This window comes from Lampetra fluviatilis, chromosome 11, assembly GCF_964198595.1.
Source record: "Lampetra fluviatilis chromosome 11, kcLamFluv1.1, whole genome shotgun sequence".
Lineage (NCBI taxonomy): Eukaryota > Metazoa > Chordata > Hyperoartia > Petromyzontiformes > Petromyzontidae > Lampetra > Lampetra fluviatilis.
The window spans coordinates 11,387,553-11,405,252 of record NC_136285.1 but is presented as its reverse complement, the minus strand read 5'-3'; the positions used below and the strand labels follow the sequence as shown (position 1 = coordinate 11,405,252).

At 46.4% G+C, this 17,700-nt stretch overlaps 1 protein-coding gene across 7 annotated transcripts in view; it reads left to right on the top strand.

Annotated features, from left to right (window-relative positions):
- The window catches only part of FOXP2 (forkhead box P2), a 264,727-nt gene extending 248,883 nt beyond the window's left edge, over positions 1-15,844 (top strand). For all 7 annotated transcript variants that reach the window (XM_078860978.1, XM_078860981.1, XM_078860983.1 and 4 more), the window contains 2 exons: positions 2,412-2,569; positions 15,155-15,844. In XM_078860978.1, the coding sequence (XP_078717104.1) occupies positions 2,412-2,569; positions 15,155-15,425 (429 nt within the window). In that variant the 3' untranslated portion in view covers positions 15,426-15,844. The remainder of the gene's footprint in view (positions 1-2,411; positions 2,570-15,154) is intronic.
- Positions 15,845-17,700: the final 1,856 nt, after the last annotated feature.

The following is a 17,700-nucleotide window of genomic DNA, read 5'->3' as shown; positions in this document are numbered from 1 at the left end:
CGCGCGGAGGAGGAGCCCTGGCAGGCCGGCGTGTCCGTTCGGCCTCGTTAACATTCGCCTGTTTTCTGCTCTCATTGCTCTAATGGTCACGCCGCGTCAGGCTTTCTCAAACGCTGCACGGCAATCAAGCCGCGTGCGAGCGCGCGTACGTACGCACGCACGCACGCACACGCGCGCGTACGTACGCACGCACGCACACGCGCGCGTACGCACGCACACACGCGCCCCCGCATATATTTACAACAAATTTTTGGGGGTTTGTCCAGCTTCGGAATGCCGTTAAAATACGCATGCATGTATATACGTACGTGCCACTCTCTGCACGCGCACGTGTGCGTGCGTGTACTTGCGCGTGCGAATGTGCGTATGCACAGTGTGCCGGCGCTGTATTTATATGTCGTAGCGGCGGCAGCGGCGTGGTTTGAAAAGGGCACGAGTCCCCGCTCACTGTTCCATCATTACCATTTCGGAGAGGGCGGGGTGACACGTTACGTTACCATTTAATTGGACGCCTTTGCGCATTTCTACTGTCTTCGGCCGGAAACAGGCTTTTTCGTTAGGCGGCTGTTGGGGGAGCTCACGTCACTAGCCCCGTGCCTCTCTCCCCACGTGCTCACCCGGAAGAGTGCAAGTGCCAACGTCGCCGTGGTCAGTTTCGGGAAAAAGAACGTTGGGACGAGGCGTAACACAAGAAATGTCCCCTTGGAATCGCCGGCCAGGCCGTCCACCGGCATTCGCTCGGCGCCGGCGGCCTGTAACGTTGTTCCAGCTCCTTGGCTCGGCTCACGCTGTGCGTGGAGAATTTCCACCCTTGTACGACTTTGCTCACTATCCGGTCCCCCTTGCATGCAAAGACTCGTGTTGTGGACCGGCTCTTCCTGTGATACGCCTGGAAAGTTCACGTGAAGAGAACGAGGCCGTAACGCTTCCTCCGGAGGGGGGCGAGCTGCAGAGCTAGCCTGGGTGCCGAGCTGAATTATTTTCCACGATTTTCGTACCGTCATTTCGAGTCGGGGAGGTTTGTCAATATTTAGTATGGTATTTAAAAAAAAAATTGTGGAGGGCGGTAAAATGTGGACTTGTACTTACTCACGTGCCTGTAAATTATTAAAACTGCATGTTTGTGAATCAAGGATAGGCGGGCACATGCTGCTTTAACGGTTCAACCTCTGTGTGTTTGTGCACGTGTGGTGCCACGTGTGTTTGCACGTTCATATCGGAGTGTGAATATTTTTCCGTGTTTTCTTACACGAGCTTCTGTGTGCCAGGCGTGTTTCTGCAGCGAGTGAGTTTGTGTTGCAGAACGACCCCCCCCCCCCCGCCAATCGCCCCCATCCACATTGCGATTCGATGGAATGTCACAATTCAGGGTGCTGATTCGATTCATAACTCAATTCTTCTACATTTTTTTTTATGCCGGTGAACTTAGCGACCGCTCGTGACTGCAGGGGTCCCATAGACCCCATCGCAGCATACAACATGTGCCAATAGAAAAAGTAATATCAGTCGTTTCATCGATGCATCGTTACGCCCCGAGTGAATACATTTTTGCCCACGAGTACATGTGGGCACATCCTTCCGGGTGTAAATCCAACGCGCATGGTGTTTGTATGGAGAAGTGATGGCGTAGCAGCCTACACGCCTGCCATACAAACCCGGCTGACCAAGTTCGATTCCCAGCCATGGCTAGCATCAGTGTCAACTCACGTCAGAACTGGTCCTGGGCCTTGCCTCGGTCAACTCGACCATAAATCAGTTTAACACGTAGGCTGGCGAATTGCCCGATGATGCTGGATGCAATTACCAGCGAAACGTCGTGCTACTCAAATTGTAAATGTTGTGGTTTCACGCTTCAACACACCGGTGGGCTAAAGCAGTGAACTCTTTGTCTTTTGTCAACGTGACACTTTTTTACTGATTGGCCGTGTCGGGTGGTGGAGGGTTACGACACATTTATAAATAACGCGATCGAAACCCAAAAACGTTGATTATGAATCGACCATAAATGACGACCTGGTGGTGTAAGTTGTCATCAACACTTGGGACACAAAAGTGGCCGGGCGTGGTGCTGGCAGAATCACTCCCTTAATGCGCTGCGTTAGCCTTAATAGGCCTTTTCCAACAGCACTTGCCCCAACCGTCTGTTAAGAGTTACGCTAGGAGTGGCGGAGAGGGGGGATCTTTCTCTATAGGATACGTACTCGAATGTACGTAGGTATGTTGAACTTCTTTCGCACCGTACGTAGCCAACCGCGCTAATCGGACGTGCAAAATGCTCACTGGAGTAGTATTTGGCGGACGCGCTGGCCTGTGATCCCGCCAGGTTCCAATGGCAGCCGCGTACCCTGGGCGGCAAACCTTAATCTGTGTGCGCGTGTGCGTGGGCTCGTGTGTGCGCATGTGCTTGGCAGGCGGCCCTCGCAGAGAGCAGCCTGTCGTTCCTGGCGCCCGGCCTCGCTAACCCGGCCGCCGTAGCCATGCTCAACGCTGTGCAGGACGAGCTCAACGGCTCCATGGAGCACTTCAACGGCAGCAGCCGTGGAGCCAGCCCCGTCCGGTCGCCCATGCGGTGAGTTTAGCGACACTAAACTAAACAGTTTGTTCTTCTTGGTTCTTTCGGTAAAGTCACGTAGAATGGAAAATAATAAAATAATAAAAATAACAATAATAAAATATTTATTATGTTTAAAAAATATTTTATTATGTTTTATTTTTATTATTTTATTATTTTCCTTTTACGTGACTTTATCGAAAGAACCAAGAAGATGAATCCCTGCAGTCACGAAAGCTTTAAATCGAAATTTAAACAGTTTGTTGTTATGTAGCCAGGTAAAGCCTACTGAGTTATGTGCAGCTTTTTTTTCAGAAGCGACCTTGCCACAAAATGATTGCTCTCATAAGTGGCTTATCCCGTGGGAATTTATAGCAGCCAAATAACTCTAAAGGCATTTTAAAAATGCGGGAGGAAAAACAGGAGGACCCGGAAAAAATCCACACGACCACGGGGAGAACGTGCAAACTGCAAATATACAGGCGTCAGGGTCGGGATCGAACCTATGACCTCCTGTATACCAGGCGAGGAAGTGAATATCTCACCAACACATAGTAGGCTTTTGCAACCAATATTAGACGCATAAATATAAATGTGTCGTTAAACCCGCCACCACCCAACGCAGCCAATTAGTAAGGTTTCTCACGTGAGCAAAACGTGCCAGTTAGTTGCTAGTTCAGCACACCGGTGTGTTGGAGAGTAAGCCCACAATTGTAAATGTTGTACTCGAATTGTAAACGCTGTGTGCTGAAGGAGTAACTAATTGGCACGTTTCTTCTTACATAACAAACCTCACTAATTGGCTGCGTCGGGTGGTGGCGGGTTGCACGACACATTTTGTTTTGACGCGATCTAACCCAACGAAAACCTTTATTGTGGATGCAGTGAGTGCTTTCTCGCCCTCCTCCTCCTCCGCTCCGGGACTCGTGCTTGTCGACTCGCCACGGAGAGCCTCGCCGAGTGCTGAGCAATGCTTGTTTTCAGGAGGATTCCCGTGAAATGGACTTGCTCCTCCCTACATTCAAGACCTCCTTTAGCCATATGTTCCATCAAGATCATTAAGATCTTCAGGTTGTGCATTGCTCACTGTCCCACGGTCTCTTGGCTTCACACTTGATGGGGGGGGGGGGGGTGACGGTGCCTTTGCAGTTGCGGCACCTAAACTCTGGAATTCCTTGCCCCTTGGAGGTCACGACTTCCGGGACACTTTACAAATCTTCAGATCTCGACTGAAAACGTATCTGTTTGAAATCGTTTTCTCTATGCTCTCTGCTTCTTTCGGTAAAGTCACGTAGGTAGAAATAAAACTAAATAACTCGTATAAACTCTTGCTGGTAACAGCTTCTCTTCACAAGGCAGCAGACATCGTGCTGCTCACAGCAGACATCGCGGCTATCGCGATTTTCACCTGAAGACGATGTCTTGTGTTGCTATCGAAACGTCGTGATTTATTTTGTGAACCAAAGAGTATGGATTCCTGCAGTCACGAAAGCTTCAAATCAATCGTTTTCTCTCTTTAGCTATTTTCAAACATAATTCTTTACTTGGTTGTTGTTAACTATGTTCCGCCTTTCCACGCATAGCGCCCTGACAACGATTGTTTATAGGCGCTTTATGAATTTAAATTATTATTACCAGACACTGCAGCGGTATAACTTGCTATTCGGAGATCACTGGTTCGATTTACATCTCCCAGCGTGGCCTTCAAAAACAACGGGCAGGTTCTTTACATTCCGCCACACCTCTGTTCACCGAGCAGTATTAATGGGGCACAGTTAATTCTAGATTTGAAGCTTTCGTGACTGCAAGGATTCATATTCTTAGGTTTTTTCGGTAAAGTCACGTAGGTAAAAAATTAAGATTAACAAAAGTAAAATAAAAATAAAATAAAAATCACGACGTTTCGGAGGCAACACAAGCTTCCGTCTTCAGGTGGGAACAGTCACAGCACGATAGCTGTATCAAGTGAGAGAAATTCCAAGAAAACCGTATTTTTATATATACTGGTTGAGGGTGGGAGGAGCCAAGGTAGGCCCTGAATATTATTTTTGTGAGGTTCGAGCTTGTGTTGCCTCCGAAACGTCGTGATTTTTATTTTATTTTTATTTTACTTTTATTAATTTTAATTTTTTACCTACGTGACTTTACCGAAAAAACCTAAGGGCACAGTTAAGTTGATCGGCAGGTCTGCGTGTGGTGGTGTAAAGTGTGGGTGCTCTCACCTCTTCCAGAATTTCTGCCCAGAATGGAACAGTAGGCCAAATACTCTCTAGCGGGGCTCTCTAAAGCTCCCTCTCACGAGGGACTCTTCCTCCAGCAATGGGGCGTGAACAATAAATTGCAGGGCTGCACCGTTACTTAGCCAATTGTGGTCATAATTTGGCTCCCTTTGGGAGGATATGGGAGATCTCGGAGAAGAAAAAAAACTCCACACAATTGAGGAGATAGCATCCATGGCTGGCTCAGATTGATTCAATGATCCTTATTTGTCTGGCCAATCCAGCCACCTCAAATCCCAGGCCTCATCAATTGTCATCGTTCATGATCTATCCACTGCTGGGTAAGTCATCGCCATCTCTCACAGTCCCAAGATGTAACAATCCACATAGCTCCTGCACATTGGGCTTATTTCATAGCTCCGTCTCCGAGGTGTGGACGTACTCCCGGGTGTGTTCTCTTCACCGGCTGCCACTCCACCGTTAGTCTTTGGCACCGGGTCATCATCCCTTCGAGAGAAGTGTCCTTCCTGTCCAAGCTGCTCGTATTTTTCAACCCAGGCCCATGACGCTTGAAATATTCCCTCGGTGCTCAAAACGAGCATCATTTGTGGCGCCGGGGCAATCTCCCGCATGCGCCGCGCTGGCGGGGAAGGCAGCGCTGCCGTGCGGGGGGCATTGATCTCCCGCGAACGTCGGAAAAAATGCGGCTTGGTGATTCGCGCATAATACGAGGTCAACGCGCGTCATATTCGGCAAGGGGGTCGGACGCAGAATTGAGAGTGACGAGTTACCGTGCCGATGATTTACGTGAGAAGAAATAAATGAAAACTCGGAAGTTATGATTGTTTTTATCCGTGGCCCAAAAGCAGGTGCTAAGAAATGCAATATTTAAAAAAAAATCTATACACAAAATAAGAAAGGGGGGCGAATAAAATAAACAATTCAAAAGATCTCAGTTTATTATAAACCCGGAGCGTGTTTTTAGGCGTAATTTGAAGCACATGCAGTTTAGTTTATGACTCGTTACAAGCTCGGTCTAAGTAACAAATCACCCAGCTGTGTGGGAGGCCAAATCACGGAGGGATTCACCTTTGTTTTCGCTGTTAAATGCCAAGTGCCAAGCGAGGCTCGGTTGAAACACAAGTAATTAATTGCCTGGGTAAGCACCGCCAGCGAGCCAGCGTTAAATTGTGATTTCTTCCATTTGCAGCTTGGGCCAACGGTACCGGGTGAACTGTGTTCGTTATTAAGTAGGGTTGGGGGTGGGGGGAGAGAGTGGAGGGGGGGGTTAGTGCAATCGCAAGTGGCACACGAGCGAGCGCGCGGTGCGGTGCGTCTGCGCGCAACAAAGGAAACATCGCACGCGTCGCCCCGCGCCCATTGATCAAACCGCCTGGACCACGAAACCCAAACAACTTCATGATACCTAGCGGGGAAGAAATTACTCGGCGCCTCCAAAAAATAAAAAAGGACAGCCAGCAGGCAAACACAAAAAAAATAGCGACACAATTAGGGGCGCTAATTGCTTGGCTAATTACTAAAGCACAATAGAGACTTCGACGCCTTTCCCCCACTCCCTCCTCTCCTTGTCGCCCCCCTCCTTGCTTATCAAAGTGTGCAGCTGCTAATTTTTTGCTAATGAAGGCAGCCGGCCAACTGGGAGAGAGCTTGGGCAAGGCGACAAAAGCGTGACCTAATTGGTGTACAAAAGCGCAGACTAATTACGCCATTAGGCCTCGGCTGGGTCTTAATTTGCAATTGAAACCCACAGGAGGGTAAAAGGATACAATTAGGATGGCGAGGAAGGCACAATTAATTCAGTGTGCACCGGTTAATTAATAAGAAGGGTGTAGAGCTCTTCTCAACTCCGGGCGGTGTAAAGGGGGGGGGGGGTGGGGGGTGACGGGATGGGGGGCCCCCAGCGGCAAAACGCGGCGTCACTTTCAAGTTGGCAACCGCGGGGGTGGACGGGCGTGTAAACACTTGGCGGCTACGGCGGCGATGCGCCCCGCTCGCCGTTGCGCCCGGCGACGGAGAGAGAAAGCGAGGCACCCCGGGGCGGGCAGGCGGGCGGGCGGTTGGCATCCGCCAGCCGAATCCCCGTCTCATCACGTCGCCGCCGCCGCCGCCGCCGCAGGCCGACGACATCTATCGGGGCGACCGGTGGTGCCGTTCGCGTTTTGCTTCTTTCTCCGTGAACGCCGCGCAATTAATGCGCGGCGGTTGGGTTCCGCCCGCTTTGACGAGGAAAATAGTGGCCGTGGAAGTGTAGCGGGTGCGGGACGGGGGGATATGGGGATAGGAATAAAATAATGGTGAAAGAAGAGAAAAAAAAGGCGAGTAAGAAATGCTTTGCGCTTTTCATAAAGGCTGTGGTAATTTAAACGCATGCGGCACGTTAAGATTAGTATTGCTCCTGTACGTCATGGTCTCGAACCAGTGAGGGAGATGTATTCAAGAAAATAAATCTGAGGAAAGCAGGAAATGAGACACAAAGACAAAGATCCCCCGCATAGCCTTAACAGACTGTTGGGGCAAGTGCTGTTCGCGAGCACCTATGAAGGCCGGTACGGCACACGAGGGGGTGGGTGGCCAGCACCACGCCCGGCCGTTTTTGTCTCTCTAGTGGCGACGTTTACACACCTCACCGGGTGCTCATTTGAGGCTGAGTCGACCTAGGGGAAGCCCAGGACCGGTTCAGATAATCGTCACCGACGTTGGCCGTGAGCGGGAATCGAACTCGGCCCGCCGGGTTCGTAGTGCAGCGCGCTAACCGCTACGCTACGCTACACAACACGCACGCACACAGATGCACGCACACAAAAAAAGGACCTTGCCTTCTTATATATAGAGAGAGAAGAAATAAACGTGAAAAAACAATAGCGACGGTAAAAAATTGAGTTACTTTATAATGCAGGGAGCTGGGCTGACAGTGCTGTTAAATAATCACAACAGATTTGTTTCCCGAGACCGATTTTACCCGCGGGACTCAACTCGTGCAGACACGCTTGTTTACAGGCGACAGCAGCATTCGTCTTATCTCGTGCACGGGGGGCCGTTATCGCTCCTAAGAATGGGGCCACTAAAAAGCACGCCTCATCCCCAAGCGGGCTTCGCGGTGCGCATTTAATCTCGTCGTCGTCGTCGCCGCCGCCGCCGCGCGAGGGAGAGAGAGCGAGCGAGCGTGCGTGTGTTTTTTTTCATTCCCACACCTACAGAATTCAGCCGCCCGTTGTGCTTTATTTATCTCTTGCTTACTGGGCTCGCGACTAGCGGTTGCGGGATGGGGCTTGTTTTTTCTTTCTCCGACTACTTCTTTTTCGAGCTTCGTGAATTTGATTTTTTCCCCTCCTCCGATCGTTGGCAATGGCCGGAAACAAAAATGAGCAAGCGTGCTGCGGTATACGGGAATAAGCAAGTGCGGTGTAAAACAAAAAACGACAGGTGGACACATCGGCAACCCACTGCTTGCTGTGTAAATGGTATTGAACTATCGGTTTATTTATTCCCGGTTAAAAAAAAAGAACATTGATAGTTCCTACTAATCATGCCAGTAAACAAATGGTCACTGTATCGCACACTTTGAGATGCGTTTCTGTGGCGGTCTGGAATGTTCTTCCTTCCGATATTAGGAAGGCACGGGGAGCTATGCAGTTATAAATCTAGATTTAAAACTCATTTCTTTCGAACTGCCTTTTGTGTTTAGTTTGTTGTCTTTCCCCCGCACCTCCGATTGGCACGGTTAGTTATGTATGGTGCTATAGAAGTTCTACATACAGGTAGTCCTCTACTTAAGATGGAGATGCGTTACGATGACCCCATCGTAAGTCAAAAATATCGTAAGTCGAAGATGGCCTAGCCTACCCATGAGTCTTAAAAAATGGTGACAATTTAATAGAAAGTTTTTTCAGGAAACAATCCTATCTGCATCACACAAGGCGGGAGATGCGTACATCCCGGCAGCGTCCCAACGTACAGCATCGTACCTCGTACGCTGCTGCGTTTGCCTTCCGCGCGAAATAAAAAATATCTTACAATTTTGTCGTATCGCTATCGCCATCGGAAGATCGAAATATCATAAGTCGTTCCATCGTAACTCGGGGACTATCTGCATATACATGCAGTTACTGAGTTTTAAGCCGTTTTTTGGTACATTTGCATTGGTGCAGTGTGTTGGCGAGTCTCAACGCCTGAATGTTATAGTTCCGGTAGGCTTGAACTCCCATCCTCAATTCATCCACCAAATTCTGGCTTTTTAGAAGCCGTATTAAAAGTTTGAGCTACTGCTGCTTTTGGTACTCATCATTACAACCGAGGACCATTCCAGTCTCTCGAACACTCTTTGAATGCTTTCTCTTTAAGTAAACTGCAGCACAATGTCCAGCTGAGACAAATCATTGTGCAATCTGACAACCACTGGGAGTGCTGGCTCAGTGATTAGCGCACTGCACCGTGTTACCCAGTGACCTGAATTCGATTACCAGCTCTTACTAACATCAGTGGCCAGTGATATCACGGCCAGTTCTGCCCTCCTCTTCACCCCTCCACAACCCGAACATGAACCTGCCTCTGTGCACAATGCAGCAATCCACGTTTACCAGCGTGGGTGAATGATTATTTTTTATGAACATTTAACAAAGCAGACGCAATCAGTTACTGGGAACTTTAAGTGCGTTCCACAACAGACTCAGGCTCACACCTCTCTACCGATGATTTATGACGGCTAAATCCACGAAGTATCACGAGTGAACGGAGGTTTCTTGTGGACGGCAATGATTGAATTCCCAAATCTAACGCGATTGTGATTCCACAGTGAGGGAGGTAGCCTCGCGGAGAAGGATTTTTTCCCCCCCACAGGCAGAATCAAACCTGGGCGTTTTAAAGAGGAAGCAGGAGGATGAGCTTCTAAGGCTTCGTTCATTTTCTTTTGAGGTCAGCGGATCCCATAAAATGTTGAGCGGCTTTATCCGAGAGCAAAACAATCAAAGTGACCGGTACGGCATGGAGATGTCTTCATCCAGCAGCAGATTGACAGCGCGCTACAAATTGTATTCGTATCTCTCCGCGTTTTTTTTCCTAAACGCGGAGTGATGCACGGTGACTTGGATATGACGCTACACACCTGCTGTGTGATGTCACGTGTCAAGAGCGCCGCGCTCGATTTCAGTCTGTGGGTGGGCACACTGGAGCAGACAGCTGTTGATCTCTTCCACTCCCATGGCAGATCCTATAAATGCAATGTAAAAAACTCTCTTTCAAAAAATATCATCATAATTGCCCGCTTCCTCTTTCGTACGGCAGAGACTTGATCGACCAATTTCCTGCATTCGTGTCGAGGTTGGCGAGACGGCCATCAGGAGTAGCCTCGTGGTGGATGTCCGTGATTGCTGCCCGTGAACGATCGAAATGGGCAGTGGGCGTTACTGCGTGACCCATGGGTTTGAGATTGGCAACCGCGCTCACACTTCGAGTCCACGAGCCCAGAGCAGATGGTTGCACTTGTCGCCACCACTTGAGGTGGCCGTGACTTTAGGGCTTCGAGTTCTCTTAATGTGGCCAAGAACATGTGAATTATGTGATAACCGTTTGAAATTACCGAGTTATCAAATAATTCACAAATGCTGTTTGTTACTGATTGGGCTGTTTGTAATGGAAATTGCCGGAATATTTATACGGATGTTCAAAGTTAAAGCAAAGCAATATCATCTATGAATATGAATCAATTTCAGTGGAAACAAACACGTACCTTGCTGCTTTGTGTGTGTGTGTTCACACGCACAGAGAGCAGTTGTTCTTTGTGTTATCACTGATGCCACTTTCTCTTTAACAGTGTGCGTTTTTACTGTTACAATCTATTTCACTTATCTTGCCATCAACCAAAAGCGACTTTTGAAAAACTTGCAGCGTTTTGACATGACATTAACATTTTGTTTTTATATTCTCGCAAAATCTGCCCGGTTACACATAATCCTTTAAACTGCAATTGGGCAAAAAAATAGGGTTCTGTAAATTACAGCTGCTTAATGTTTTGCCGTGCTTAGACTCTTACAGAATTAAAATAAATAACTGGTATCATCCCACTGTGAATTAATGCCCGATGTGTTGGTGTTGACAGAGTTGGCTTTAATGGAGAAGGGGATAAAAAGGATTGTGGTAAGAGCCGTGATTGAAAAGCGACAGGGAAAGCGGGACATTGTCTTCTGGAAGGAGATGTTTGAACAGTGTTTACCATTCTGCACCGAGTGATTTGTAATTTCCACACCTTATAAAGATGCCCCACTATTTCAGTTGTGCATACGTGACATCATGGGTAATAAGACAATTCACGGGGAACTTTCACTTCCTTTTTCGAGCAACGTCATTTCAGAGTATTAATGATTATTTTTAAAGCGTGAGAGCGGTAGCACAGTAGAACACAGGAACAAGAGTTCGATTCCTGGCCACGGCGAACATCGTTTGCGAGTGATACCTGAACCGGTCTTGGCACCGACTGCACCAAGCCGCACTGAACAGCACGGCGAGAAGCATGTTCACATAATACCAACCCCAAAGGTGCGAGGACGCCTTCATTCAGCAGTGGATTAGAGAATGGCCGAACATTACGTATTTATCTTCTTGGTTCTTTCGGTAAAGTCACGTAGAAGGGAAATAATGAAATAATAAAAATAAAACATAATAAAATAATTCTCACAACACAAGCAGCCGTCCTTGCGTTGTGGCCGAAACGTCGTGAGAATGATTTTATTATGTTTTATTTTCATTATTTTATTTCCCTTCTACGTGACTTTACCGAAAGAACCAAGAAGATGAATCCCTGCAGTCACGAAAGCTTTAAATCGAAATTACATATTTATTGAAACAAATATTTCTACGGTATGTTGCCAATGGTGCACAGTAAAAAGCACAGTAAAAATAATACAACACATTTGTATCATTGAACTTCGAAACGACGATGGCTGCCTTGGAAGCTTGGGGTTAGTTTATGTTATCCTTCGTTTAATCGTCGTAATTTAAAAACGTGTGGTCTTTGATTTGATGCTGGAATACGTTCACGGTTAAACAGGCTGATCCGGTTGACAATATGTAATCGGCTAATATCTTTGGCACTGGGCCTTCTTCGGCGTAGAGAGAAGGCAGGAGGGATTGACCGACTTAAACTTGTAGATTGCGCTTTGCACTGTGGGGCCCTGCAAAGTCTGGGGACGTTTAACAAGATTGACAATGAGCAGTTGTAAGCTTACAGTAACGGCTTATTTTTGGTCACGATTAGACATTGAGTATCAGATAATCCCCGGCCTTTTCGTGAAGTTCCACCGCTATCCTGTTCCCACTGGAAACAACCAATTGATGCATATTGACCTTGCGAAGCTGACTCGTGCAGTCCAGGGCTGGACGGTGTGGGTGTGAACAGGTGGATGAACACCGATATACGGAGCCCTTTGTGTAACAACTTCAACAACAACAACAAAGACGTTAAGTCTCCGTATTTGTTTCGTGAGTGGAGCAGTGGTGCCCATTTTTTGTTGTCCCGTTTGTATTGTTTCTCCTTTTCTCTGCCTCGTTTTCACAGTTTTGTTCGCTGCATTAGCCGAAATATAACATGAGCATATCGCTTGCATATCAAAAGAGTAAAAAAAATTACATGCAATTCTACGCTTCCATCGTGAGCAGTAAGAATCAATGTAAATAGGATGAATTCTAGATTTGAAGCTTTCGTGACTGCAAGGATTCATACTCTTAGTTCTTTCGGTAAAGTCACGTAGGTAAAAAATGAAATTAAAATTAATAAAATAATAAAAATCACGACGTTTCGGAGGCAACACAAATCTCCGTCATCAGGTCACAGCCAGATTTGCTGTATCATGCAGCAAATCTGGCTGTAACGGTCCCACCTGATGACAGAGACTTGTGTTGCCTCCGAAACGTCGTGATTTTTATTATTTTATTTTTTATTAATTTAAATTTCATTTTTTACCTACGTGACTTTACCGAAAAAACTAAGAGTATGAATAGGATGACTTGTACGTATGTACGTTGAACTTCTTTCGCAGCGTAGGTAGCTAACCGTGCTAATCGAAGGTGCGTTCTTGCACCCTTTCAATGCTCATAGCGTACGCACAGTCATCATCATCAACCTTGATTAATACACCGCTGATTGTACGCCTCCCCAAGCCATCTGCATCTCTTAACAATCCACCTAGCGCCTACATACGAGCTGATTTTATCGCGCACAGCTCATATATATCGTAAGCCGCGCATGCATTGCATGGCAGCCGTATTTAGGTCAGTGTAGATTGCACCCAAGGATACGTTCTACCAGATCTGTCGTACGGTCACGACAATGATGTACTTCCACAAACGGGGAGCAATGGAAGGTAACGCCGCCGCTGCCTGTTCACTTTGACCGCTCAGTCAATTTGTGCGCGCTGCTTTCGCAAAAGTCACTTCCGTCTTTGGGGCAACTGAACGCACACCGCTGAAGACTGCTGCTTCGGGTTGTGCGTGTGTGTGTCTCTCTGTTGAACTTCTTTCGCACCGTACGTAGCCAGCCGGGCTAATCTGAGCTGCCCGTAGTTCACTGCCACCCCCCTGGTCCATTTGGTTAGTTTTAGTTTTACATAGTTGTTTTTGTATTTAGTGTGTGCGCAACCACCGGTTAAATAACAGACCTACACGCAGCGGTGCAATTTCATCACGTGTTCGCCTATACTTGTTTGTGTGTGTGTATATAAATATTTAAATGGGAAGGAAAAAGACATTGTCACAAAAAAAGAACATGATGATTAGATGTGTTTAAATATCTTCGCGCAGAAACTTGTGGTTTTATTTATTTGTTTAACATTCATTTAAATTTCTCGCATCTATTAACAGTTTGCATTTTTTTGATAGCTATAAAATCAAATCAACCCTGGCACATTGATTCAGATTAATGGGTAGTGTCCGTGTGATTGTTCCAGTGTCTGCAATTGTTCCTAAACTTAACTTAATTTAAAGGCCATTACTGGTGCCCTGTAAAACTGCCAATCAGGAGAGTGCTGACAACGGATTAACTATTTTCCATTCTTTAATTTCGTGATTTCATTATGCACGCTTTTAGTTTGTGCTCATGAGAAATTAATGCAAGTCGCATTTGTATTATTTATACAAGGCTTAATATTTAAAGCTGCTGTTATTGTTTAGCGTTACAGTAAGATAAACGCGCTTAATCTTTTTTGAAAAATACATTTACCCTTTCCTTCCAGAAAACGACTCGACACGTTTGTTCATAACACTGTGTGTGGCCTTACAATAAAAAAAATTAACCCGTAAAAACAAAGTTTTCACTATAAATCCTTTATATGCGTGTTCAATGGGCCACAACCCAGCCCACATTGGGCTTTGAAACGGGCGGCTAGAGTCCTCTCATCCTCTGGCTTGAGATGGCTGCCACCTATGGGCCAGATGATTGCCTGCCACCATTAAGCAATTGGTAATTAAATATAATTGTTTTTTTCCTAAAAAGTGTAAAATTTTGGACGCACAACGAGTCTGTGTGCAAAATGTCAGCTCGATTGGATGACGGGAAGTGGGTTAAAAAACGACCGAAAGATTTGCACGGTCGTAAGCACGCAAGCAAGTGAACTTAATATAAAGGATTTAAAAAGAAAATACACAGTAGGTGATGTTTTGGGCTATGGGCTCTTATTCATAGCACATGAACGGAGAGGCCAGGGAGATGAAGTAGATAATAAGGGTTGGAGACTGCACTTGTTTACATAATCGGTCCTGATGAGAGTGACATTTAAAAATAAAATTGTGATAAGTTTTTTTTATTGACATGAATAATTACTTACATACTGAGATCACTTTGGTGCAATGGACAGAGAATGTTTCTTTTGAAAACACGTCAGTTTTATTATATACAGTAACATGAGGGCAACACATTGTGGTTAAAAAAATAATTCGGGTATTACTTTAGTTAAATGCATTGACATTATCACATGGTAAAATATGATCGCTTTAAAATACGGTTGTCTGAATGTCACGTATACTCGTATCGGCATGTGTATGCTAGCATGGATATTACCACAACACCACGAAAGCTTTGATTGGAGACTGCCTACCTCTCCTCGGGGTTGAGGGGTCACCATAAGATGGAAGCACAATGGGATTCTTGAAGCCAACTGTGTACAGCTTGGAATTTGACCTCATCGTCGCATTAGCGGACGCTCTCCAGGCCACTGATTTTGTCCCACGTGAAGCCAAAGCTTTCGTTCATGGAATTGGCCAAACATCCCAGTGCAGACCCACCCGGCGAGGCTCTCGCTTTGGATGTACAACGGACATCATCGTTATTTTACAGAACTCTTGTGCATTCTTTACGCTTGTCTCTTCTTCATTCCAGCCACCCAATGCTGGTGAAACAGGAGCCTCTGGACACGGAGATGGGAGCCCAGAACCAAGAAATTGAGGAGGAGCTGGAGGAAGACCTAGAAGGATCCTTCCAGTCGACCAATCACGAGCAGGGCCTGGAGGAAGAGTCCGGCCCCCTGATGTCATCGGCCTATCAGGGCTTGGAGGAGGGCCCATTCCACCGCTCCACCAGCCACAGCTCTGACACCGACGAGGAGGCAGGAGGCTTTGAGCGCGACGATGCCGACGAAATGGAGGGATGAACGTTTTCGGCGACCCTCTGTAAAACGAACAAAAAACATGACAAAAAATTACAATGGATGTTCTAATGCAACTTTGGTAGCTGGAGAAGACTGTTTTTACATTTGTCTTTTGAAACAAAGAACATTTAAATGTAGAAGCTTCCCAGTTTCACAATGTGTCACGTAAATGTTGATTTTCGGGATGGGTGGGGGGAGAAAGTAGTAATTGCTGTCGCGTCTGGGAAATTTAAACTGGAGACCAAAACGATTCCTTTACAAGGGAACCTAAAAAAAACGTGGGTTTAAACCCAAAATCGGTATTTCGGCATTATCGCAGCGCGTACATGGGGCAGTAGATGGGTAGAAAAGCGTCGGAGCGGGATTTTCTTGGGCGACGCAATAACCTCCACGCACGACGCGTCTCGAGAAAAAAAAATAAACGACCGTTGTGAGAAGAATTGCCGCACATCACCTCCCAGAAAAGCTAAGCCGGGCAAGCAACTGCAACGCCACAAGCTATGCTTCGGGCCTGCCCGTTATCGAATGCTTAGCAATTTTTTTTTTAAATACTCCCGTTACAAAACACTCACGAGAAATAAAGGAGAGGTGCCAACTGCACACACAACACACAGTTTACCAAAAAAAAAACTAACAAAAAAAACTGACGCCCTCGACCTCGATAACTATGAAAGCTTAAAACGTGGGCTGCATCGTGCAACGTGTATCCCTCTTGAGAAATGACAATGTGTTTTCCGTGTGTGTAAGGAGTTAGTCACTTGAGAAATTGTGCTTTCATGGCTGTGTAGTTTTGTTTCTGTCAGCAAACACACACACACTTGTTGTTGTTGATCAATGTCCTACTTTTTTGGCTTTATTGTTCGTACCTTCCTTTCGAAATGGTAACTTCTCAAAATGTCCTTGTGTGGGAGAATGCAACATTGTCTACAGAGACGTTTGCCAATTGAAACTTCATGAAGAGCATAATACATTACATTTCATTACCAGTTATTTGATGACAGCCTACACTTGATATAACTCAGTAGGCAAATGATTGCCACCTAGTTTTAATTAGGAAAGAAAAAAAATCGGTTTTAACTTCATCATAAAATCCTCATTTCGAGCTACGATTATTTGTGATTTACCAAAGATTATTTCTAGGGATGGTTTTTAGTGGCTGAGTGATCGTGATGATCTCGATTTCCCTTCCGAAACCAAATATCCTAACTGTCGCTGCTGAAGCTACCAAATTAAGGCTTCTAGAGATCCCAAACAGACGGCATAACCTCAGCGGACCTGCACACGTGACATCAACGTTACCTTCCCGATCTTTGCGCGAGGCAATTTCGAACCTGCGTGAATAGATTCGTCGCATATTTTGACCACTAGAATAAGGATACAGCATTGATGCTTGTAGCCCCAAATTTACAACATACATTTCCGATAACATTTTTTTTAATAAATTACACTTGTATTGGCATCTCTGTACCGGTACGTAAAGTGTCAGATTATTCCCACAAATTACGAACGAAAATCAATTGACGTTATTCTTGTAGTTAAAAGCTGTATTAAAAAAAGGATTTAATTCGGAAAACACTGGCAGGAACACACGTGTATGTCGTGAACGTTATATGATGTGTGCATCGTATATACTGTAAGCGGATAACGCAGTTGTGTGCACTGGTTCTGTGCATCGACTGTGCACTGATGTCATAGGTCTGTGGGTCCGCTTGCAAATCTGAACCAAAGGTCTCCCTTGGAACCATTTAACTACCTGAAAATAGCTCACAGTTGTTAACCAAACAGCATTAACACAGTTCACTTATCAGCAAAAATGTATTTCACTGATATTTAAAAAAAAAATGGCCGTGCCATCACTACATGCAGGAGGATGGAGGTGAGATTCTGGGGCAGGTCGTTCGTTATCGCCTCTTGAGTTTAGAGCGCGCCTGCGAAGTAAAGAAAAAAAACCTACAGGACAAAGGGGAAGCGGTCGGAGCGTTTCATAACGATCGCCACGCCTGAAAACAAGTGGTGGGCGGTGGTGGTGTTGGTGGTGAGTGTGCCACCGTTCGAAGCGCACATCTGTACCTCTGGCCAATGGGGGTGTGGGAGGGGGGCTCCTAGCATTGAAGAGTCCCCCCACCCCCCGCTTTGCCGCGTTGGCCGCCTTGTTCACTGGATTGTCAAGCCTCATGCCCGCCCCACGAGAGACCTTGTGTCTCCCGCCACCCCTTGGACGACACAGTGGGGTTTTGTTGTTGTTGTTGTTGATGATGATGTTGTTGTAAAACATGCG